Source organism: Pagrus pagrus, assembly GCF_965226575.1.
Source record: "Pagrus pagrus genome assembly, chromosome: 21".
NCBI lineage: Eukaryota > Metazoa > Chordata > Actinopteri > Spariformes > Sparidae > Pagrus > Pagrus pagrus.
The window spans coordinates 24,272,174-24,293,985 of NC_140208.1; the positions used below are offsets into that span (position 1 = coordinate 24,272,174).

Sequence of the window (21,812 nt, forward strand, 5' to 3'; positions counted from 1 at the left end):
TCCAAAATCTAAGATGATATATCGTCTCATATCAGAATAATGATATAATATATCGATATGCCGCCCAGCCCTAATCGACATAAGGTGTATACTCTCTCTCTTTGCCCTTACCTTCGATAACCACCTAGTATAGTAGTCGTAGGCTCTTGGCTAACTTTTTCCTCAGCTCCCTGTGGCCCTGTGAAGAGAACAACATTGTAGATTGGACCCATATTGTTGGGGCTGTACCTTCATCAGCTCAGGAGAGGAGGTTTCTCTCCTCCTCGTCCCCCAATGACCGCTGATGTGATGTGAAAGACTATGACAGGTCATGGCAACCCTGATCGAGCTGCCTCCGTGCAAGGCTGATAAGCTTCAGTTGTATCACGCAAACAATAGCGAGAAAGCCAGGCTGTAACACTGCATCTGTTTCAGCAAGAGAGACATTCCCTTGCCATTCATTTAGAGACTTCCCTGCTATCTACGTTATGCAATTGTAATCTCTGAGCAATGCTTTCTCTGTGATGCCGGTGTTATTGAGCATGCCTCTGAGGAGGAATATTGACATATCAACACATTTAATATGGAACAGTACAAAACAGGTACAAGTACAATAAGTCAGATCCTCATATAGTGAAGCATTTTCCAAAGTGAACTTTCCAGACACATTTATTGGGCTGATAACATTACTCAAACACAGTGTATGACCATTGTAAACAATAAAACAGAAAAAAGGCATCAGCTCAGACTGAGAACTGCTCCAGACTTCAAAGTGCGCCAAGCTTTTTAAAATTCTCAACTTTTTGTCTCTTTTTTTTTTTTTAAATCCTCTTTATATATCTTTTTCATTTCATAATTCATTACTTTTCTTTACATTTCATTTTTCTGCAGTATTGATAATTATAATATGTACAAACGAGGCCAAGACACTGGTTGCTCTGAGGCCGTAAGAAAGCCTGTAAATATTTGCTCTTCTCCCATGACATGACTCTAGTTTTGGAAAATGACAAGGTAAGGCTGTGCTCCCTCTCTGTTGCTTTTGCTGATTGCATGCCTTGTTGGTGACTGTAATGGAACATCCGTGTGAGTGCTGCTGACGGCTTTGTCTTGACCGGTGGGATGGGGGCAGTGACTTAGTCCTTGGATTTTCCCACGGATAGCAACAATTTTATGTACAAAGGCTTTAGAGTCCCAACGTTGTCCTAGTGGTTGGGAGGCTATCAAATAAATGCTTCCACATTATTTATTTTTTTAGTGTCTTCTTTTGGTTTTCTCCCAAAAAAGTATCAAAATGTCCGTATAGATATAGTTGTACAGTGGGGGAAAGAGCTTGTTAGCGTGTGTTAGATCAAGGGTTCAAACTGTTCTCAATGTATGAAAAGAATCTCTTTGCCTGCAATGCAAAGTTCCTTGATTCGTAGAATGTCCGGTGTTGTCTTTGTACAATGCCATGAAATAATCTTCGATGAGATGCAGCCTTAAGCCCACTTTCACATCTCCCTCTCCTCCATCCTCGCCTTGTCCCGCTCCTCATCTCTGACACTCATCTCCATGCTCATCCATGGGAGGCTACTTTAGCAACCACTCGTTCACTGGAAGAGAGGAGAAGGACAGGAGTAAGAATACTGATTTATATATGCGGCACTCTCCACAGTTCAACTATTCTCTGGCATTTTTCACCCCGAGCCCTCCCTCTACACCATATTTCATCTTTAGTGATAAAATATAATTTAAAAGGAATGGCACTGAATGGAGTGAATGCGCCTGGCTGTGGGGTGGTAGGTGGGTGGGGGTGGGTTGGTGGTTTTATGTTTTGAGTGGCAGCCCTGACAGAAAATTATACCCAAAGCGAGAGGGAGACAAGAACATGAGTAAACACTGTAATCTGATAAAATGTGAGAGAAGGAATTTATTGCAGTGTGTTATCATAATCATAATTCCTTTCATCGGGTGTTGAAAATAAAAAAGTAAACGCACACATATGCACAGCATGATTAGCTTCCTGATGATCAGCCCTCTGGGGAGAGGAGGAGTGTATCTGGCTGCCCCCGCTCTAAAGGCTGACCTTACACAAATCACCAGGGAGACGTATTTTCCCTCTTAATGACACCCCCCCTCCACCTCCCCACTTCAGCTTGAAGGTCTTAAAATCTCCAAACAATTAAATAAGCATGTCTGCTTTTGTGTGTTGTTGTGTTTCCTCTCTGAGGCTCTCTGCTGAATGTGTTTTGTTTGGTGATCAGGAGGGTCACCAAACAAAACACATTCACTCCGTGCCAACTGAGATGGGCACGGAGGGCTGAAATCTCTCCCACAACTGCTGTACAGAATAAGAATCTCATCTTTTAAGGGTGAGGGGGTCGAGAGTAGAGCAGAGCCAAGAAAGAATGAGAGAGAGATGCAGGCAGAAAGACAATCATGGTGTGTGTCTGCCATAGTACAGTAAATCCTGAGCAAGAAAAACCCAAGGACCGGGGCTACCTCTCGCCTTTACCGTATTTACACTTTGGGAGTGAAACATTCTGTGCAGCACTCGCCCAGAAATATTGGCTGAAATGAAGGAGAAGAGATGACAGACTGCAGCTACACCTCCCAGGTTGCAGTGAGCTGTGACACGCCAGTTTTCAGCCTCCCAACCGTCAGATCTGTCAGTCAGGGCCAAACAGGTGTTGTCACTGTCCAGCCATCTGACTTCCTGCTGCCTCTTTCTTTTTTTTCCTCTTTTCTTCAGCAAATCAAACTGCACTCTACATTTTACCAACCATCAGCCGAGTCCCAGCTCAGCACTCAAATTAAATATTAAGTTTATTAATTGTCAAGCAATAATCCCCCGGAATTTATGTGGTTGTCGTATCTAAAACAAATTACTTCGGGGGCGTTCAGGAGCTGAAGCTGAGAGTTTGGTGAGAAATCATTTATCACGCTCACTGACCAAAAATTATATCTTGTCAGCTGTGTGTTAGAAGTTGATGGGTTGTAAATATTTTTTAATACAAAATGAAATAAGCTGCTGGGACTGCTACAGCTTTGAGTTTAGTAAATTAACAACTCCAAAGACAATAGAGTTGAGACCTTCCCCTGCGATGCATTTCAAAGTTTTATTATAGTTCCTTACATCCTGGATCTTAACTATGTTCTTCTGGTCAACATTATGTGGGTACTTTTGCAACAAAGCTACTGGTAGCTGTCTACCAGGAAACAAATAAATCACCTTGTTACTTTCAGTCTAGGACGCTGCATAAGGCGTCGGTACAGAGCTGTTCATTGAGAAGCTGCTGGTCATCAGTACGTTTGTTAGCAGTTAGGTTATCAACAAGTCCAGAGCTGCTCCAGGCAGAGCAGCCTGGGGGCAGCAGAGGGAAAACCAGCAAATATTTCCTCCATAACACATGACCCAGTTTCACACCAATCACTTAATAAAGTTATGAAGCTTTGTTTTTGTACAGTAATCTATAAAATAAAGAAAGCGTTTATTGGACAAATAATTAATACATGCCCCCGAGTACAGGACGAGTCATCAACATTTTTAATGATTTTCCAGGAAGTTACAAATTCTGAAATACCATTAAAAATACGTACAGAACAGCTTTTTTCCCCACTGTTGGGCCCGATACTGCCATATAGCTGAGATGGAGGAAGACATATGTGGGGGAAAAACACTTTAACAGTGATTTGGACATTTTTTGGGACTTTAACTTGTTGTTTCCCAGATATTACTGACAACTTACTGAGCTGTACTGTAAAGTGCTACCTGCCAGAAGAAGTTTAGATAATCTGGCCTGAACTGTTGGCTTCTTCACAACCTGATCAGTTTACTACTCTATGGCTGACTACTGACCATGTTTCTTTCCCCATTGTGGCCCCTAAAAAAATGACTAGAATTCAGGGGTTGAATTGGGATTTATTATGTTACTTTACTGTTGAATTATTAAAAATGCTTTTGTAAAAAAATGTAAATATTATTACAGAGTACAATCATATGATTGAGGTTGCTTATAACAATTTCATCATTTTTTAAAAATACTATTTTATATAGATGTTGGCCTATGTATTTATACTTAGTAAAATAAGGAAAACAGAAAATTTCCCCATTTTAAACAACCTTTGTAAAATAGATTTCTGCATATACAAGGGGCACTTGAACCACCATCAAGTTCCTTTCCCAGACCTTCCGAATGAGTTCGTCAAACTCAGACACAGACACCCAGCAGAGGACAGACAGCAGCCAGCTGTAGATGACACCAAAACACTGAAGAGTCAAAATTTGTGGAAATGTGGGAATATTGTGAGCAACATGGTGTTGCCCAGTGGAAACACAAATGAACAGGCATGATTAGATTCAAGATGATTTCTCAGATGAAATATAATTGAATATGGGAATAGAAATGAGGTGGAGAATGGAGAGATCGCATGGCAGCTTTTGGGTTAGGTAATCGTTTCTACCTCGGTACTGGAGCTTCTGAGCCCTGTTGTTGGGACAGTCTTTGCCCTGCATGCTGAAGTTGATGTTGGTGCGGATGCAGCGGTTGTTCAGCGGCTGGACTGGGCGGACGTTGTCGCTCATGCTCAGAAAGATCTGAGACGGCTGGTTCTGGCTCAGCAGCCGCAAAGAGTGCATCTTAGATGAAGACAGAGAGAAGAGAAGCCATTGAGATAAAGTTGGCCAGAGCATCATAGAAATGTGAGACAAGGCATTTTGATTCACTGCAGTATTTCCCACAAAAGAAGAGCTGAGAAAGTTTTGGACTCTTGGGCTGACATGTTTCACAGGCAGAACAATAGTCAGAGACAAGATCTACAGCAAAATCTCAGCTTCCCAGTGAGTCTTGGGAGTTGTGTTTCAGGTACGTACGGTTCGGCGACTGAGGCTCACCTGCATGCGTGTGAGGTACACCGGCTTGTTCATCAGGATCCATGTGGCTGTCTCAAAGCATGGAGGGATGGTCATTGATCCATCGTATGTGATGAAACTACTCGTCTCTGGGTAAATCTCCTCTATGTTCAGGCCGGTCAGTAGATACGCATCATCTGTAGAATGAAGAGCAGAAGACAAAAAACAAGACGGGACTTTAATGTTTTATCAGAGGACACTGTACTGTAGTTTCACATTGTACCAATGTTGCACAAATAAAAAAACTGTCTGAGAGGTAAGAAGTAGGTAAAAGTATTTAGTATTTTTTCATAGTTCACAAGAATTAAGCAATTAGAGAAAAGTCAGAGATGCTTCCTTTAATCGACTTGTGAAAGAGGGAAAGAGTTTGGGGCCCTGACCATCAAGTTGGGAACCACTGACCTGAAGCATCAGCTAGTCCTGATCTAGGACAGTCATATCACTCTGATGGATGATCAGAGGGAACCTAGATGCTTATATCAGTGATAACTTTACACAATGTGTTAACACAATCTTGATGTTAATGATGTGATGAGTAATAAACTGAGATTTTGACACTTTCACATTAATGCGAGATATCTAGCAAAAAGTAGTTTACACTGCTTTTTAATTCTATTACTCAAGGCAATACATACACAGAGCATGCATCGCTCACAAACGTGTACACTCCAATGAAATGTTGGCCAGTAAAGGACACTGGGTAGCTAACAGGGAGCAGCTGACAGCTGCAGCCACACAGAGATAATCAAGTTGCTAACTCATCACAGACTGGGTCTGGTCACCAACGACAGGGTATTTTCCTTGGAAGCTGCAAGTTTACCTGACACATCCTCCTCTTAGTGTGCAGGCTGTAAACCCAGCCCTCTTCTACTCATCGAGCTCTGAGCTCATCTGTCATAACACATTTTTCTCACATCTTGTTTCACATATCATTTACTGTTCTGTGAATGACAGGCTGTTGGTGTTGCAGCACAAAACCTCTTTTATCCAAACTGTAGATTGCAACACTCTCATTCTTCCTCTCAACTCCCCATTAGCACAAGCTCAATAACTTTGTCATCTTTATGGCCTCGTTGACAAATGGACTGCTTATTCTGATGAGGTCACCATGGTGGGCTGCTGCAGCCTTAATGCTAAATCAACTGTGCTTTGCATTGCTACTAAATACTGCATCTTTTAAACAGTACAAATAAATAAAAATTATTTAGTGAAAAACTAGAATGCGCTCAGTAGAGCGCATAACTTCGCCAATGCCCAAGAGTCCCCTTTTGTAACCTACTCACTAGCGATCCGCAGCTTGACCCACCAACTGACCCGTGGGTGTTGGGCAGGTTTGGGTGAGCTTACAAGAAAACAATCGTGGGTTTGGGCAAGCAGGCAATAAGTGACAAAGCAGCGTTACCTGCAGAGTCACTTCAGTGTCAACAAGGGCCAGAAGGATGTCCTTGTCTTTTGGAGAGATCACCGTTACACGGCCTGTCTCCTCTCCATGCTGGCTCAAGCAGTGGGCTGCATTCCAGCAACAAGTGCATCCAGTGAACGTACTTTCAGCTCAGCTGGCAGTTTGCTCGAAGCACATCAAAACTAAATTCTGGAACTGTGGAGTCCAAACACTAGGCTAAAACACTGCTGAGTAGGTCGACGCTTTCAGTTCAGTGTTAAGATGGGAAGAATTTGTTGTTCTTTTTTGTGTGAGAAAGAGAAAAAGAGAGGCAGAGTCCGTGTTCAAAGTTTTCCCTTCCATTCAACAATGAATACCACAATTTGGAGAAATTCATTATTTTTTTCATTTACTCTATTCAGTTAGATCTTTCCACTGCTGTCAGCGGGGGAGAAAGAGGAAAAAGAGAAAAGAGGGAGAGAGCGCTCTGTACAGGACTCCTCCGCCCCCGCAGCAGGATCAACGGTGCACCGTTTTCCCCTTTGACTTATCCTCAATCCTAACAATTGTGCTAATGTAATGCATGAAGTTATTTTGTGGGTCGGTTTGGGTACGGGATGTTGATTAGTGCATATTTTTACAGGTTGGGTGGTATGGGTTGGCTCTTTAAAAAACCCTTCAAATTACTTTTACCTCCAAACTGTACTCAACTGAAGTATTAGTATATATTTATTTATTGTGAGCTTGTTGTGTTGTCACATTAAACTACAGTTCACTGTTACCACTAACACCGCTCCATTAGCGGTATGCTGTGTTAGCTCTATTGGCTCCATTAGCTGTTAGCTGCCTTAGCCAAACACACTGCAGGATAGCTAACAGCTAACTAGCTCTCCTCTGAATTTCATACCGATTTGTCGTTCAAAATCAGGTAAAAAATAGGTGCCATAGATTGTAACAAGTGACAGTGTGAGAAGATGCACTTTGTTTGTCATTTGCTAGAGAAAGATCTCTGTTCATCCCAAACGCATTTTCTATCGCCTCTCTCTGATGGCTCTGATCCTCTCTATCCTATCTGCTATTACCATTCCACCTACAACACGTTCATGTGTAGAGTAGCTCTGTTGCTGATCTTTGATCGTGTGGATGAAATAAATAATTCTCTTTGGATGGTGTGTGTGCGTCTTTGTGTTTGTGTGTGTGTACATATGTGCTTTTAAAAAACCATTGGCCTGCTTCATTACTGGCTGTGAGAGGTATATGCCTGAGGATTCCTGAGCATGAGGGGGCGGTGTGTGACTGTGTGTATGCGTGTCTGTGAGACAGCATGTGTAAGACGGTGTATCTGAGGGAGTTTTGACAGCTGTCAGAATCCATGCTCCTCTTCAGCTCCTCCAGCTGGACCCGGAGGAACACCCCCTGCCTACCCCTAGCCTGGAGCTTCCTGCTCCGCCCAGTGCCCCTGAGACTCCTCCCAGCCACAAGGGGTCAGTGCGTTTATCCAGCAACTCACTGCTCCCCCCATTAATCCAATTATTTGTCTCTTTTTTCAAGCTAGCCCTGGGCGATCTGTGCCGACGCTGCCTTTCCAGTATGGCAGCCTGGCAGAGGGAAACCTCTGGAGAGCAGCTGTCGACTGCAGCCGAACACGCTGCCTCACCAACAGCCTCCTCCAGCTATCATGAGTTCCCGTGCAGGCATCCCTCCATCCCTCTCCTGCAGCATCCCTTCAATTACCACTTTGAGCTGAAATAATGATGCTTTGAAAGATCAGAAAAAGGGAAAATACAATAATATAAACGATAAAAACAAAACAAAAAAACAAACAAAAAACATTTTGACCGTTGAACAACTGATTATTTGCTAAACCCCAACCACAGCAATTTTCAATCATAGCTTAGCCCTCATAAATAGGCACGACTTGTGTCTAAGCTTTGGATTTTGTCACATGTACATGAATATAGTAAATATATAAATACCGTATGCTCAGTTCGGGTTGTGTTATTATTTTTTTACGTTACATAATCAGAACTGTTAGAGCAGAAATGTAATCAATAGTCTGTATCCATACAGCTGAGGTCATGCTCTTGTGGGAAGCTTAAATGTACTGCTGTGCACCAGGTTGCATGTCAGATAATCATGGGAAATCTGACAAATCGCTATCATTTCAACACTTCATGATTGATCAGCAGCTGAAAAGATGATGAATAGTGATCTGGGGGGACAGCGGGCCATATTTCAAGATAAAGCAACATATTTGATATATTATCTTTTGATTTTGTTGCACTATATGATAGAAAACAGGTAAATTAATTCTGAAATATCAAAGCACATCTTGTATGTATTTATTTATTTTCTTGAATTATTATTCTTGTACTGAACCTTTGAATCTTTTTTTAACCTTTTGTAATCAAGCTTGTAATATAACATGACGTAATGTAACTGTCCTGTAATGTAACAAGTTAAACTTGAATAAATGTAACCAAGATGTGTGTCAATATTTCAGAATTAACGTACGTCACTTCTATCATATCATGCAACACTATAAAATAGGAATGTAAGCTACGAATAACTGAATGCCAATGTTAGCGCCAACAGCAGCTGGTGGGTTCAAATATGTTGCTTAATCTTAGAATATGGCTCGATGTCCATCCAGATTATCACTAACCATTGTGTTTTCAGTCACTGATCTATCAGGAAGCTGTGAAATGATAACAATTTAGCAGATTCCCTACTTTTGTATGACTTGCAACCTGGAACACACTTCCCATCCTGAGTGTGATGTCGGAGGAAGATGGCTGCTGTGTGAATATTGTCTATGTATTGTTACCCATAGTAGTAACCAATCGTATTTCATACAAGACCAATTAGCACATCTAGTGTGTAATATTTCCTCACAATGTTCGTCCCCGTCCTGTATGCTACTACATCATACTTTAGGCTAAAGTTAGCATCTCTGTACTGCTCTGTAGGTTTTGAAAAAGTTTTGAACTCCAGCCAAGCTCAGTTTATCTCAGATAGCATGGCATTAGCCAAACACACTGATTAATGTTAGTCATCCTGAAACTCATGTAATACAATACAGCAATGAAGCATGAAGCTAACGTCTGTCTTGCGTGTGAGCTGTGCAGCATGATATGCCTCTCTGTTTGAATCATAATTATAATACTTGGTTAATTTCATATAGGCCTATGTAGCCATCGATTGCATATGTAAGACCACTCTGCAGGCTTAAAATGAGGCTTACGTTAACTTAATAAGCAAGCTAGCTGCAGCTGATAAAATCTGCTTAGGAACGTTGTCATTTCCAAAGTCAAATTCCAACAGTTGTGTGCTGGAAATGAGAGGCTGCATTTTGCTAACTCCATCTGAAATAAAAGACCCATATTTCAAGGTCTACCAAGAATCTGAAGTGGTAAATCTGTCACCGTTAGCACCATAACTGCATGCCGTGTGGAAATGGAGAGACATAATAATCATTACAGATTACTCCACATACTTACTTTTATATGTTATTCTTGTGATGGTGTCTCTGTTCAGCATTCGATTCAGGAATGAATTTGAAGTCTCAGCAATCTGGATAAAAAGAGAGAGTAAAAAAGGGTCAGGTTAAATAAAAAAAAAAAGGGACTAATCATGTAATGAATTGAGAGCCCATCTAAAATTAAACAATATTTAATCCACTCAGTCCCAGTACTTTAAAGGATAATGCAAGTGTATTTTTTAATCTATCACCTTTAATGGCCATAATGTCTAAACCCACTGATATATTTTGCACAGTCAGAGGCTCCTACACTCTCTTGTGCTGCTGCTTTGCCTTCTGGAAAACAAAGGCTCCCACTGTTTTCAAGAAACCATTAAAAAACAGCTCACAGACACACACTGCTACCAGGACAAAACATAATCCATCTTTTTAAATAGCAAATACATTGTACTGTTGTCCTAACATGACATTACAATGGATCACAACAAGTTTTATTTTATCAGAGCTGAATGTTACCATCGCCAGTGACCCGCTGCATGCTCCTCTGCCACTTTAGAGCTTTAAATAGTTCAACATCGCAGTGTATTGTAACAGTTATATATAAGGTGAACAACAAGGCTAGCGTCATATTAAAGTCAAGTTATAGGAAGGAACATCTCGGTTTGACTTCATGTTGCTGCACTATATGCCCGTTTTTTGACCACTGAACCTCATGAAGTCCCTCTAGGGCCTGTTCTCCTTGCTTCACACATGATTTTACATGCCATTTTATTATACATACAAAAATATCTATATTGAAATATTGATTTCAAACATATGGCCCATATGGCTACACCTGGATGTTGGTGTTAATTAAAGTGTTTGAGAAGATAAATACATATCTGAGCTGAATTCATGTTACACCATGGTGACTCTTGTTATCAGCCATCTGGCTCATCAATGTACAAAATGGTTTTCTGCCTGCTTGTCACCAGTTGTACAACATTTTGCAGTTTCCAAGAACAGCAGATAAGTATTAGGGTGACATTTCTTTCCAACAGCTGTGCAGGGTATGTGGGCACTAAAGCTGTTCCAGAGTACACGGCTACAGTAAGTGTACAGCTAATTGGTGAAGAGGGGAGTGGTGACAATGGTAGGACACTAAAAGCAATAGCTTAGTAGTAGTAGTGCCCTATGTATGCTATTTGTATGTAATGTATTTTCCATTAGTTGACTGAAAACACATGCTGCTACTAACAACAAAACAGCCGGAAGTTTACAGGAAGTCTACTTGATGTGATCAGCTGTACTCAATGAAGATGGACTTGAAAATCAACCATGGATTACAAGGTGAGGAATGGTCTAATATGGATGTAGTTCCTAGGATATTGGGCCACATAAAAAATGTCCTGAATGATATTTTTGGGGTTTCGAAGCTTCAGTGACAATTACCGGCGAGTATTTGAAGCTTTGACCGTGTTGGCTGTGGGAGCCACATCTTGTGGGTCCACATTTGTCCACAAGGATCAGAAATGCTCCCTCACAGTGATGCTTTTCAGCTTCTGGTTTTTATGTGCATGATTTTGGGACGTAAATACCACAGAGAAGATCCATTTCTCAGTCTTTAAGGAACAATTCACCCAAAAAAATTAAAATTCAGTCATTATGCGTCTTGCTGATAGAAAGTCGGGTGAAGATTTGTAGTCCACAAAAAATCTCTGGGGCTTCACAGCAAAACAGTGTTGCAGCTTTGAAGTTGCAGTTTTGTGGACTACGAAACTTCACTGAACTTCCCATCAGCATGAGGGTGGGTAATGACTGCATTTACATTTTTTATTAACTTATCTTTAATAATTCTTTTGCCTCTTTTTTGGTGCAGCTGCTTCTGTCTATCTGCTTCCTCTTCTAAAAAAAGAGAACAATTTGAAGCGTTTAAATACTGATTTGGATGTTGTTTATCATGGCAATGGTAGAAGCCATTGTGATGATTTGGTGACTACAGGGACTTGAGTGAAAATCTCCTGAAATATAGCCACCACATTAACTGCATCCAAAATCTGTAGAGTCACTCTTAATTCTTCACTCCACGGCTGCTCTGCTTGACTGACTCCTTTGTTCAGTGAAGTCTGAGAAGTGTGGAGCAGCTCCAGGCCAATAGCTGAGGGAAGCACCTCACACCTCCACCCCCACGCCCTTCTTTGACTCCTCTGCCTTCCTTTCTACTTCATCTATCCCTCACTCATACTAGTTGGACTTCACAACTTTAATTGTAGAGATGTCTTTGGGCAAAGTGATTAAAAAGACATGTGCTCGTCCTCCACATCCCCTCACTGCAACCTAAATTAGTTAGTCTTTGACCTGTTCCCTGTGCTCTTCAGGCAGGCATTACGCCTTCACCAGCCACTCATGCTGCTCGCCACTTCCTGTCTCTCACATTTAAATCGTTTTCCTGGAAATGCACCTGAGGGGATTCAGTCAATCTGTCTCTTCTATTCCAGGAATGTCTGCACATTAGGCGTGAGAAAAGTACATACTTAGCAGCATATGGCTGAATGTCGATCAGACACAAGATACCCACAAGACACATCTTGAGGAATCACATATTTCTTGCTGTTACATCAGTCTACAATCAAATGAATGAAATGTCCTTGTATTCACTGTGAAAGCCTGCCCCGGTGTGTGTCTGGTTTCCACCGAGGTCCCCACATAGCTGCAGTCACCCACTGCTGTCCTTAATGGTGCCTGACGACTTCACGCCTAGAACGGGGGCACTTCCTGGCATTCTGAGTCACAGTGATGGGATCGGAAATCTGACAAGGCCTTGTAAAGCATGAGTCACTGAAAAGTGAGAAAATCGAGCTTCTGCTCTGAGAAAAATGTTGCTAATTACCACCTGTCTGCTCAGTGCTACTACTGAACAGTCTGACCTGCTGAAACATGCCTAAGACAGTGGAAACGAAGAGGCTTTAGCAGATAACCAGTCGGAGCGCAGTTGGGTGGGAGTGTGAGTGGGTGGCAGGTGAGTGCATGTGTGAGTATGATTTTTAAAATCTTGTCGGATATTGGCAAAAAAAAAAATTGTGACATGTGGGCATTGACAAAATTGTCTTTCCTCGCACTTCACTACTTCTGAATTAACTCTGCTGCAGTGTTTTTTGAAGATATGAAACATCTCTGCATTCGAATGTATAAAAATGACTGGACCTTTTTTATATATGTTGCTGAGTTGTGTACTTACAACTTGCATCAACTCAAATGTTCAAACCCAGAGAAATCTCAAATTTAACCGAGGTAACGGTGTGTTTCATTTGGTCGCCTGTGACTTAGCATATTTTGAATAAACTTTAAAACATTATTTAATCTGTAAAACATTTCTGCTTGCATCAGTAGATAGACTTTTATAACAGTAGTTGTTTTGAATGAGAGACCCCTTGTGGCAGAAATGACATACTATGAAGATATTAATCAAAGCTCAATAAACAGAGATCAAAGAGTTTAGCCTTTTTGGAATAATTAAGAATTGTTCTTTGTCCTTGTACTAAGGTTAAAAGTTAAGCTGTGTTAGACATTTTTGCAGGTTGGTAACGCCTACTATAACTACTACTTTAAATCAAAACGTCCACAATCAGTCACAAAAATAGTGGTTGTTAAGTGAGGTGAAGACGGGAAATTGGTAAAACCAAACTGGAGAAAGATGTCCCCGATCTGACTGCTGATGTCAACACACTTAAAGGGTAACTCCACCAATTTCACACATGTAAGTGTGTTTACAGGTCTAGAGGAGTGCATCTGCATATGTTACAAAAGTAGTATAAAGCCTTTTGCGGCTCCAGCGTATAATCTGATAAATAGAGCCGCATAAGGCTTTATACCACATTTTGTAAGCCTGTTGCAGTCCTGCTTTCTGAATGACCGAAGCCATTAGAGGTTATACGCTTAGGTTCTGTGCAGACATCCACATACCTCCAATTTGTTGTGACTGCATGGACTTGGCCACTTCCGTAGCTAAGTGTCTGCATATGTGTAAAATGTGTCCTTCAAGCAGGCTACAGAAAGTAGTACCCATAAGTAGAACTACTACACATTCTAAGTGTCTGCAGTGAACCTGGAGTACAATCCAGGCCTTGGACTGATTAAAAAGCCTCTGTAGTGCAGACTTACAAAAGAGAGTTCTTGGAAGTACGATGGTATTATGACTATACTGTATGGAGCCCCTGCTCTCAACAAAGAACCACTGATAATCCTTCCTTTTACAAAGTTGCAAAGTGGCAGCTATTGTGTGTGCCTTTTGTTCTGGAAGTAAAAGGATTGTGGTATATACATATATATATATACCACAATCCTCCCTCCCTTAAACTAGCTTGCTCCATGCGGCGGTCTAAGAAGAAGTAAGACGTACAACAGAATTATATGTATATGCGTATATATATATATATATATATATATATATATACATATTTCTTCATCTTTCTGTTTTACTGGAACATAATAGTTTTTGGAAGTTGTAGTAAAAAATTTTACACCTGCTTGCATCTGTTGCTTTTGATTAGGCAACTAGTTTTTTTCTTAAAAAATGTTCTCATCTTCTGTACTGATGATTTAACTGTAGTGGTGTCCCAGACGCTGGGAGAGCTCCAACCGTCAGAAAAACAGGACTCATATCTAATACAATGGACATTGGAAAATTATCCTGAATTCACTCTATAGTGTAGGCTACACATAATATGTGTGTCACCTGTAATATGCAATAAATAGATTCAAAATAGCATCACATGAACGGTATCACTGTATTACATTTTTTTCTTTGACGGCTTCTGTATTACTATTAGCAGTGTAGAGCTGCATGCGGCTTCTACGGGGCCATTACTTCTGGCTGTCATGCAAGGCAACCACACCTGCTGCAGTCCACTTCCCAAGCCCAGCTCCTCTCTCACATGTCCTTGGACACACTCTGCTGCTGGTTGGAGGGAGGGAGATGAGGAGGGCTGACCTAGGTCAGCGTCTCCTCTGTCTCTTCAAGACTAAATGATGGTCCCATTGACATTGGGGAGCTAATTAGCAGTTAGCAGCTGAACTTTCCAGCCTCAGTGTGCACAGTGCTGAGGACGTCGTCTGCCTCTTTGATCTCTGAGCCTCTCACTCAAGAAGGAGACCTCTCATACACAACAAAGAGGCAAGACTGCTGCCACCATGGCTGACACTAAGCCAAGAAGCACACTGTTTCAATCTGTAGGATAATTGGATTGCTAATTGTTTGTGATTTCTTGGGTTGAACGTTTAGAAGATTTCAGGCAGAGACTCAAGCAAGAGAGTGGAGGGGTGGCAGCACTGAGACCACCGTGCTTTCTTTAAAACACTATTGTGGCTGCTAGATACAACTACAAAAAAATCAGCCTGACGTACAGATACATGAGTTCAGAAAACAAACCAAATAGTACATAATACAGTTGAGTTGAATATTGCAATAAACTGACACTTTTGACAAATTTGCGAGATAAGAACCCCACAAAATAACCTCTAAATCACACACATATTTGACATAATTTGTCTCTATCCAATTTAACATAATAACTGTTTTTGCTCTGTTTTCACTCCCTTTACGACCCAATCGGCAGAATAAATGTTTGCAATGTACGTTTCTGCACAACCATGGATACATTCAAACTTTTTCTGACTTTTTCTGACTTTTTTGCCACAGTGCTTATGCTCTGGTTAGGTTTATGCAAAAACAACTTGGTTTTGGCTTGGAATACCTGTTTGGTTGCCAAAAACTCTGATGTCCCAACTTCCTTTTTTGTTGTCACAAACTCAGCTGTAAATTTCTCGACATCTCCTTAAAAATATCCACTGGTGTCACCGTTAGAAATGTTGAATCACAGTCTTGAACTATAATTACTGATTTTGCAGCCTTTTCGCTTGTAACTTCACTACCATCACCTCAATCTCTCAATATGAAAATCAGGACATCCACATGTAATCTCACATGTAATGTGAATGTGATATGACATGTTTTGTGGAAATTTCAAAATGGTACACAGCCTGTGACACTCACAACTGTAGTCATATCTGTGGTCTCTTGAAATGTAAACTGCCAACATGGTGACTGGGCTGTTATTGGGCAAGATAACATTCCTTTGTGTGGCTCCAGATAATTTTGGCTGCTTTCAATACCATTTGGGCATGTTTCTCTAACAAGAAGTGAGGCTATATTTCAATCAAAGACCACCCTTTTTCTCCATTCATGGTCATGTCCACACCTATAGGCGATTTAGAGTCATCAATCTTAACATGCATAGATCGTGGGGGGAAGCCCATGCAGGCAGCAGGTATGGGGAGACAAAAAAGACAGATACATTTGAATACTTTGGGGATATTCTGGTGTGGATATTCGGGGATGGCCCCGCCGTTGCTTCCCCAGGACTAACACTCCCCTGTATCCTAATTGAATTATATCTTTTATCTCTCTTCGAGCTAGACGCCTCATACTTCTTAAATGGAAACATGTGTGGCCACCCACCCACAGTAGATGGATCAAGAATGTATTATATAACATCAAGCCAGACAAGATTAGATTTTCCCTGAAAGATTCACTGAAAGGAAACTTTGAAAGAACATGGACATCTGAATGAACTAAAGCCATAGAATGATTGACTGTTCCGCATTCATACGTACTTATGTATGAACACCATTTTTTCCTTCTTTTTCTCAGGGGTCTATGCATGGAGTGCATGCATGGAAAAAAATGCTGTTCCACACTTCTCAGACTTCAATGAACGATGAAAAAATAAAATGAATGTGGTTTGAGTTTTGTCACCAGGCTTACCATCATACTTCGGATTTATGTTCACCTTAAGTGCATGGAGACAGACAGCTGTTGTTGTTGTTCATTTGTTTTCCAAAATTGCAGATAATTATGAAAGTGTTACTGAAGAAAGGGTAAGAGGCAAGATCTCCTGTTCTTTGATTTTAAAATTCTCCAAAAGGCATTGTAGACACTGCTTTACCTGGAAAGAGTCCTACTGATTCCAGCAGTTTTGATAATGACATTTGTACATACAGTACATTCTTGTTTACATTGCCGTCCACACCAAGAATTATCACTAACGATCACGTACCGATAACCATGAGAGGAAACCCTCCTAAAACAGTATTATTTCTTAAAACAGCAGCACCAAGCATGCGCTGCATGATCCCGTTTCTCCCAGTTACTGCTGTATGTTACACAAAAAAGAAAACAAAGAAAGACGAAAAAGAGATATGGCTTTACAAAATTCTACAAGTCATTCAAAAAGAGTCAAAATCAAGTATCATTTCTAACATCAAAAAGGAAAAGGTAAAGACAAAACTACCTTCAGAGACCCCATCCGCGCCAAAGAATGTTTGGCAGTATGTCTCAGTGAAATGATGTTCATGATGTGTAATTGGCAGCCTCATATACATTATATAAGTGTTTAATGAGTTGTACAAATAACCCAGACTGAGTTAGACCATCTACAAAGGGTTTTCTAAATGCCATTAATAAGCTTAGTAAAAGAGGTCGGCACTGCAACATTACTTTGAAGAAAATGTCCTTAAAATCAAGCTACGTAATTAATGGCCCTGTAAATTGGGTTGGATTTGAATTGTCTGTCAGTATTTCTATCATTCATTAAATTGCTCTGAAAGTTATCCATCACCACTGTAGCTGTCGTTATAGTTGTGGTGTGCAGAACGATTTTTAAAAATGGTTCATTTATAATTGTTAGTTATTGTTCTTGGTATAAACAGTCCGCAAAAAGAATGTTGTGAGTTCTGACAAAAATTGCATCAATTGGGATTCAATATATAATATTGAATATATATTAATATATGAATAATTCAAACCTAAATGCTGTTTTGAAGATGTTCCATTTAGAGAATGAATGAGATAAAGAAGGAAAACACTCCATGTTCGTGACCATGTCAGCACAAAGGAACACTTGAATGAACACTCCACCTTTAAGTGAGTCTCCTGGAGTGAACATGATGTTCAGTCTTGATCTATTTTGCACTACATGTTCCATCTGTGTATTGTATACTGTGGCTGCCCTGTAATGCTTGAATGCTGATTAAATCAGGTCAGGTTCCTTGTACAGTCCTTGTACCTGGTGGCTCAAATTCAATGCAGTGCACTTAGTATTATGATGGATTTCCAAGCTATAACCTATAACAAAATGTACTCTTTGCAGCTACTGTGTCATGCAAAAAAAAAACCAATCGTTGTTTGTTAGTGAATACACTGACAGTTGTTAAACATATATGTGAGGCTTACCTTCATGAATATGGACACTATGACCAGTCCATTGGGGCTTTTAGCAGCTTCTGTATAATTTGTGTACAGCTCATGATTGTAGTGGATCAGTTGAACCTGGAACATAAAGAAAAGACATAAAGAGAGTTACTGAATGAAACTCACTCAGACATTTTTGGTCAGACAACTTAATGATAGAAGGACACAAGGTTGATCTCCGCAGTCAGTACAAAACAGGAGTTGAAAACCCTTCCAGAGAATCTATATCATAGTCCTTCATTCACCTAAATTCTTCCTCCCTGCTACATCACGTCAGATGATTTAAAAAGGGAAAATCAATACAGATCAAATCTCCCCCATGGATTCACCAAGACCCTCAGTGTAATGTAATAAGCCGGTATTGGGAACATTTTTTATATGCAGCGTAGATGTGGATAGCAGTAAGAGGGACATAAAGAGACGAGGATTCTGTCATCATCTGATCCAAGGCCAGCATGCTTTCACAGACTGAGGTGAGTGCGGCTAAACCATCTCGCAGCATGAGGTTAATGTTTCACTGACGCAGATGCTTCATCCACTCCAGCTGTTCAATATTCCTGCCTTTTAATGATGTTTGGACGTGGGCAGACGGTACTATTCAACTTCCAACTCGTAAAAGTGGAAAGTGCTGAAAGAGGAGCCCACAGTTTTAAAAACTATTCTGACAAAGAGAGAATGAATAAGAAGTTTAGTGCCAGCAGAGATGAATCCATCTGTATATGTGTATTTTTTTTAACGCTTATTTTCTGTGAGCATTTTAATGCTTTATTGAAAAGTCGGCAGTAGAAGGACGATAGTGCTGGTACAGTACTGATACTGAGATGCTGCGCTTCATGGTCAGTGCCTTCACCCCTAGCCCTAGGCCACCAGGGTGCTCCTGGGGAAAGAAAAGTACATAGTATGCCAAAGACTGGAACAGATAAGTCTACAAGTTTAAAAATGAAATAAATCTGTGGGTGAGGAGTTAGAAAGAGAGCACGCCAGAACTCTGCAGCTCACTTTTTATCTCTGCTTGAGGCGAGTGGCTTGAGGCTACAGTAGCAGCTACTAGCATAACACACCCAAATATCTGACCAAACTGTTGGCAGTTGATTTGCATTATGGGTATTGTTTTCAGCAGGTTCTGACAAGAAAAAGAATGGAAGGAACAAAAAAAAATATATTACTGGCTCTGCTGCATCAGTTTTGATCCTTGAATGCTACATCAGTGGAGTACTGTTTTAAAGGTCCAGTGTGTAGGACTAATGGCAATCTGTTAGCTCAAATTTAATATAATGTTCAGAGGTATGTTTTTATTGATGTATAATCACCTGAAACTAACAAATGTTAGAGATAGCAGGTCCTCCTTTACAGTGTCAGCCATGTTTCATCACTGTGTTTCTATAGTAGCTCAGAATGGACAAACTGAACACTGGCTCTAGAGACCTTTTGTGTTTTTCACATTTTTAGTGGCGACTGTAGGGGATTGTGAGATGAGAGGTATTTCATTGGTTGAATATGCAACCATACCTCTAAATGCCACTAAATCCTACAGACGGAACCCTCTAAGGCTGTATTCAGTCTTTAGTGCTGCAAGGAAAAACTCAACCTCCCTCAAAGGGTCATCTGTGAAAAAGTTTGATATGACTTTACGTATGTTGCATTGAAATAGATGTCTCCAAGCAAGGCGCTGCGTTAGCCAATTATATACATATGTGCAAAAGCATTGTCCTGATAGATTTATTTGTATCATGAATGCAACAACTGTCTCCAATGAAGGAAGATTGTCACTATGATAACTTTCTAGAGTTACATTTTTTCTCTCATAGTATTATATACCTCTGTGCAATGTTTAAGTGTATGATATGCCTTCAAACTCATGTATCTATAACTAAAATCACACTTCGTGGATGGTTTTTCATTGTTAACCATTAGCCCCTTTCATTCTTTTAAGTGTTTTTTGGTTTTTAAACCCACTGATGCTGAATGCGCAACTTCATGCAATGTTGGCTTAATGGAGAACAGAAGCCATTCATTCCAATGGAGGATGGATGACAGACAGTAATTTTATGTTCACTTTATGCACGACAAAAGTAACAGAACAGCTAAGCGTGGTCGGCTACATTGTCACTAAGTCACAGTTCAAATTTGAAAACAATGAGCTTCGATTTGTTGTGTGTCACACCCGTCACATAGCAACAAGTGTCAGGCAAAAGCATAGCTTCACATCGCTGGCTCCATTGAAAATGACCAGTTGTTTTGTTCCTGACTGAAAAGTGCAAGTCTGTTTCCCCACCAATAGCTTTTACTCTGCATGACTGCAGTACTGTTGCCTTTAGTTGTTACATAAATTATAAACTCATCACTCATTACCTAAATCAACGAAATTGACAGCCATTCTATCACAACATAAAGCTTCTAATTTATTGCTTCTGGCTCCTCTATTTTAATATAATACAAGCAATGAACTACTCTGAATATAAAAGCCGTAAAGCACTTATTTCAAGCACAAAGGGATGGTAATGATTTTCAGATCTTCCCCATTGGCTCTTATGCTTTCTCTCCCTACGTCCATAAACTTCTCATCCACACTCATTGGCAAAGGGCTTGGCAAGTACTGTACTGGAGGGTATAAATAAACAAATCTAAAAGGAGAGTAATTATGAAATGCTCGATTGGGGGAGCACAGAGCGACAGAACGTCTATAAATGCAATCAAGGCGAGAGAGGAAGCGATTAGGGCCCTACGTTGATCTGATTAGATTTTTAGGTGAGAGTGGCAGAGGCAGCCAAAAGAACTCATCCACACTCCCGCAATGACAAATTGCACAAAGTTTGCTGCTGGTGGGCAATAAAAGGCCAGCGTGGGCCATAATAAAGTGTGAACGTCTGCCAAATGGAGAGGGAAAAAAGAGGGAAATGAAAAGCAAAAGAGGGAGAAAAAAAGAGGTCGTAATTAGATAAAGAAACAGTTGAAAACAAAAGAGCAAAAGAGAAGAGCCAGTGCATGTTGGCCAGATCTGTGAGCCTGCAGCACGACATCATTTATCACACACACTCTCACACTAACTACTGAATACAGCAACACCTCCACCCATCTCACAGGTACACTCTATTAAGATACAGTATGGCCATAACGCTGTGTTCCTGGTGCGTATTGAACACATCGTGTTGATGACAGAGATTCAGACGGATCGTATGATAGGTTGTGACAGATATTAGAGTTAGTACAAATTAGGGTTGGGGTTCAATAGCACTTCATCTAATTTGAATCCAGTATTGAATCTGCTTATTAAATCCAAATCCCTTATCTAATCTCGTTAGGTTCACCTTTCAACAGTCAGGCTGTCTGAGGGGCCGGGGCAGTTTTTGTTGAGTTGTGTACATACATTATCCAAAATGTTTCCAACAGTGTTCAAACTCATTGTGTTGAATTTTATTACATTCCCATTAGCTTAAGCTCTACTTTTTGTGAGTGCTTTTTACCAAATGTCAGCATCCAAACAATAACCTGACTCCCCCAATGGTCTTGTTGATGGGCATTTTAAAACTACTAGTTTTCTCCCTCCCACTATTACTAATGTGAATGACCAAATTAATGACTGCTTTTCACTGCTACCTTGCACTGAGGCAGAATGACACACAGATTGACACAGAGCACACGCACAGACAAACGTGCGTGCACACACACACACACACACACACACACACACACACACACACACACACACACACAAATGTGCCACAAACGATAACTAGTCATTTAAGTGCAGGTGCCAGACAGCTGAGTTAAGGTGGGTTTTTGTTTGGCTTTT

General features: G+C 40.6%; 1 protein-coding gene across 4 annotated transcripts in view; it reads right to left on the minus strand.

The window, feature by feature from the left end:
* Positions 1–538: 538 nt before the first annotated feature.
* The window catches only part of ca10a (carbonic anhydrase Xa), a 266,880-nt gene continuing 245,606 nt past the window's right edge, over positions 539–21,812 (minus strand). For all 4 annotated transcript variants that reach the window (XM_084342353.1, XM_084342352.1, XM_084342351.1 and 1 more), the window contains 5 exons: positions 18,002–18,097; positions 9,752–9,824; positions 4,853–5,007; positions 4,423–4,597; positions 539–1,571 (listed from right to left, as the gene is read on the minus strand). In XM_084342353.1, the coding sequence (XP_084198479.1) occupies positions 1,549–1,571; positions 4,423–4,597; positions 4,853–5,007; positions 9,752–9,824; positions 18,002–18,097 (522 nt within the window). In that variant the 3' untranslated portion in view covers positions 539–1,548. The remainder of the gene's footprint in view (positions 1,572–4,422; positions 4,598–4,852; positions 5,008–9,751; positions 9,825–18,001; positions 18,098–21,812) is intronic.